The sequence below is a fragment of the Sinocyclocheilus rhinocerous genome, unplaced genomic scaffold, assembly GCF_001515625.1.
Source record: "Sinocyclocheilus rhinocerous isolate Xijiao unplaced genomic scaffold, SAMN03320098_v1.1 scaffold533, whole genome shotgun sequence".
NCBI lineage: Eukaryota > Metazoa > Chordata > Actinopteri > Cypriniformes > Cyprinidae > Sinocyclocheilus > Sinocyclocheilus rhinocerous.
The window spans coordinates 135,038-138,173 of record NW_015642843.1 but is presented as its reverse complement, the minus strand read 5'-3'; the positions used below and the strand labels follow the sequence as shown (position 1 = coordinate 138,173).

General features: G+C 38.1%; 1 protein-coding gene across 2 annotated transcripts in view; it reads left to right on the top strand.

The window, feature by feature from the left end:
• Positions 1-2,866, top strand: part of grk5l (G protein-coupled receptor kinase 5 like) — a 53,392-nt gene extending 50,526 nt beyond the window's left edge. Inside the window, exons 15-16 of one of the 2 annotated variants that reach the window (XM_016574128.1) lie at positions 578-709; positions 1,940-2,866. In XM_016574128.1, coding sequence (XP_016429614.1) covers positions 578-709; positions 1,940-2,023 — 216 coding nt within the window. In that variant the 3' untranslated portion in view covers positions 2,024-2,866. Of the gene's footprint in view, positions 1-577; positions 778-1,939 lie in introns of both variants that reach the window. The other variant, XM_016574129.1, reaches the window with a different exon arrangement.
• Positions 2,867-3,136: the final 270 nt, after the last annotated feature.

The window sequence follows — 3,136 nt, the reverse complement described above, 5'->3', positions numbered from 1 at the left end:
GTGGCAAAGAATGAATTTGCATTTTCATTCAGACCAACATGAAAAGAACAAGTGGGCGGGCAATATGCTAATGTTCCATGTTGATGTCAACATGAAACGCTTGGGATTCGTTTAAAAAAACGACTCGTTTCAATGATTCAGAGTCGACTCTTTCTTTTGAGAGACAATAACTTATACACGGTGCACTTTCAGATTTAAAACTTTGCAGGATGTTTTCATTCACTTAGAGCTGTTACACACTGCATGGAAGGTAATTTTCAAAAATCCATGATAGGGGCACTTTAACATTCCATGTGGAAAACCAAAATAATTTTTTTTTTTTTTTAAATCTTGACCTTTTAGGTGTACAGGTGTGTTAATAGTGTTAATAATGTATATTAGCATGACCGGAAGGCAGCATTGACCAATCAGCATCCAGAACCATAATTATCGGTTCTGTAAAGATGTTCAAAAAATAAGGATGATTTGCCCTTCTCATTGTCATTTCTCTCTCTTTGTTAATCTGTGTCTGTCTGTGTGTCTCTTGCTCTTTTGTGTCTCGTTTCTTTCCTTCCTTTTCTATTCTTCTCTGCTACAGATGATCGAGACGGAGTGCTTCAGTGATCTTAACGTATTCGGGCCTCAGGGGACGCGGCCCCCTGACCTGGATTGGAACCAGCCTCCCGAGCCTCCTCGGCGTAGCCTGCTGGACAGGATCTTTAGGAGACATGTGAGGATCTCCTCCACCTCCACCACAGAGGAAAACCCCAGAGAACACAATAGTTAACTACAGACCAGGTCAAACACCCCATCAGGACACACATGCTCACACCTGTAGAGCAGAACAGCAGCGATCGGGCTGAAGCTTTCTACACAGGAGCCAAAAATAACGCTTGGCCACATCAAAACTCAAAAGGGGGTTCAGAATTCTTGAGTCCATTTGCTTGCATTTTGCATTATTAAAAATTATTCTTTTTTCTCTCTCTCTACAAAAGAGTTCACGTGATAAATGAACAGATTTACTTGATTTATTTAATTAGTGATTTTAGAAATTAAGAATTCGAATTAGTAATGTTTCCTCTTCATTATACATTTCTTTGTTTTATCTGATTTAAATCTGTATGTTTTATTGTGGAATTATTTAACTGCAAACAAAAAATCATGGTTTTGTTCTTTGTTTTTATTTTGGTGGTTTGATGCAAGAAATACACCACATAAACTACCTTTTAAGAGTCAGTAATATTTTTTTGAAATAAGTCTCTGCTCACCAAGAAGATTTATATGATCAGAAATTAAGAAAAAAATTGTAATATTATTGAGATTATTACAATCTGAAATAACTGTTTTCTATTTTAATATATTTTAAAATGTAATTTATTCCTGTGATGAACAATTGAATTTTCAGCATCATTACTCCAATCTTCAGTGTCACATGATCCTTCAGAAATCATTATAATATGCTGACTTGCTGCTCAAGAAACATTCATTATTATTATTGTTAATATTGAAAACAAGCATAATATTTTGTACGTGATCCTTTTTTCAGTATCCTCAGATGAAAAGAAAGTTCAAAACAACCTTTATTTGAAATAGAAATCTCTTCTAACATTATGAATGTCTTTACTGTCACTTATAAGTAATCAAAGTATGAATTTTAATTTTTTTGAAAAAAATCATACTGATGATAACAAGTACAACTGGACTGAATTAAAGCATGCACATTTATTTTCATTTAGCCCCTATTTCTGGAAAAACAAGGAAAAGGGAGAGTTTTACAGTTGTTTTGAAAGTAAAAAAAATAAATGGGAGAAATATCTGATTGCGTAACATGCGTTACCCCCAACACGGCTGGCGAGTGTTCATTTTGGCCCCTGATTGTACACGTCTATATGTGAGAGAGCATTTATACATCGTCACTGACATGATCTATTTCTGTCTGTCATTGTCTGTCACCCTTCAGCATCCAGAGGTGACCATTGCTCAAAGCCGGGTCTCGTCTTCCAGCGTCAACTCCGTTGACTCCATGTCAAACTCTGCCCCCTAGTGAACAGACTGCTTGCTGCGGGACTACAGGGAACAAAAGCGAGTGAGCGACACAGAGAGGAAAGAATGAGAGTGAGGAACTCCTCCTGCCCTTTAAAGACCGGTCACAGAGCGTGAAAGAGTCCGTTTTCCTTGCCTTGGCCCTCACTATCCATCCACTGCCCACCGAGAGGACAGGAGACAAAACAAGCTCCCGTTTAAAGACCTTTATTTATCCGTTTTGTGACAGAAAGGAGAACATTTATTCCTTCACCTCACGCTCCCTCAGGATTGCTGGAACAGTAAAGAGCCACTGACAATGACAGAATATTAACTCATATTATTCAGGGGATTTTATCGACAAAGGCAGGCCTCCACAGGGAACGGGAAGGGTGCTTTTTAAATGTTCTTTTGCAAAGGAAAGCTAATATAGTGAACTTAAGAGACTACACACGCACTCACAAACACACACACTTTCTCGTTTCCTCCTCCATCCCTCACGCAATACCTACCTACCCTACCCCCTTTTTTCTTTCCGTCTACACGTAACACCTCCAACCTCAACCCAAAATGTGCATTGCCTTGCATACTCTCAGGCCAAAGATAGCGCTTATTACAAGAAGACACGTATTTGAGCAGCCGTTGCCATATTTCGCTTCAGAGAGTGACGAAAGGCCTAAAAGCACAAGGAAATAGGAGCTCGGTTAAGCTGTACATCGTTTCCCCCTATCTATAGCAAATTTTGTTATATAACTGAAAAACAAACTCAGTTTAGCAGTTTCAGTCTCTTCCAGTCTACTGAAAGGGATAGTTCACTCAAAATTTGAGAATTTTGTCATGATTTTCTCATCCTCATGACATTCCAAACCTGTATGACTTTCCTTCTTCTGGTGAACATAAAAGAAGATATTTTTAAGAATGTTGGTAACCAAATCGTTTTGGTTGACTGCACAAAAAAAACAATGGAAGTCAATGGGAACCAAAACTGTTTGGTTAGCAACATCCTTCAAAATATCTTCTTTTATGTTCAACAGAAGAAACAGGATCTGGAACGACATGAGGGTGAGCAAATGATGACCAAAAGAAGGAATTTTTAGGTAGTATCCCTTTAAGACCAAAGTCCGTTATCTGAATC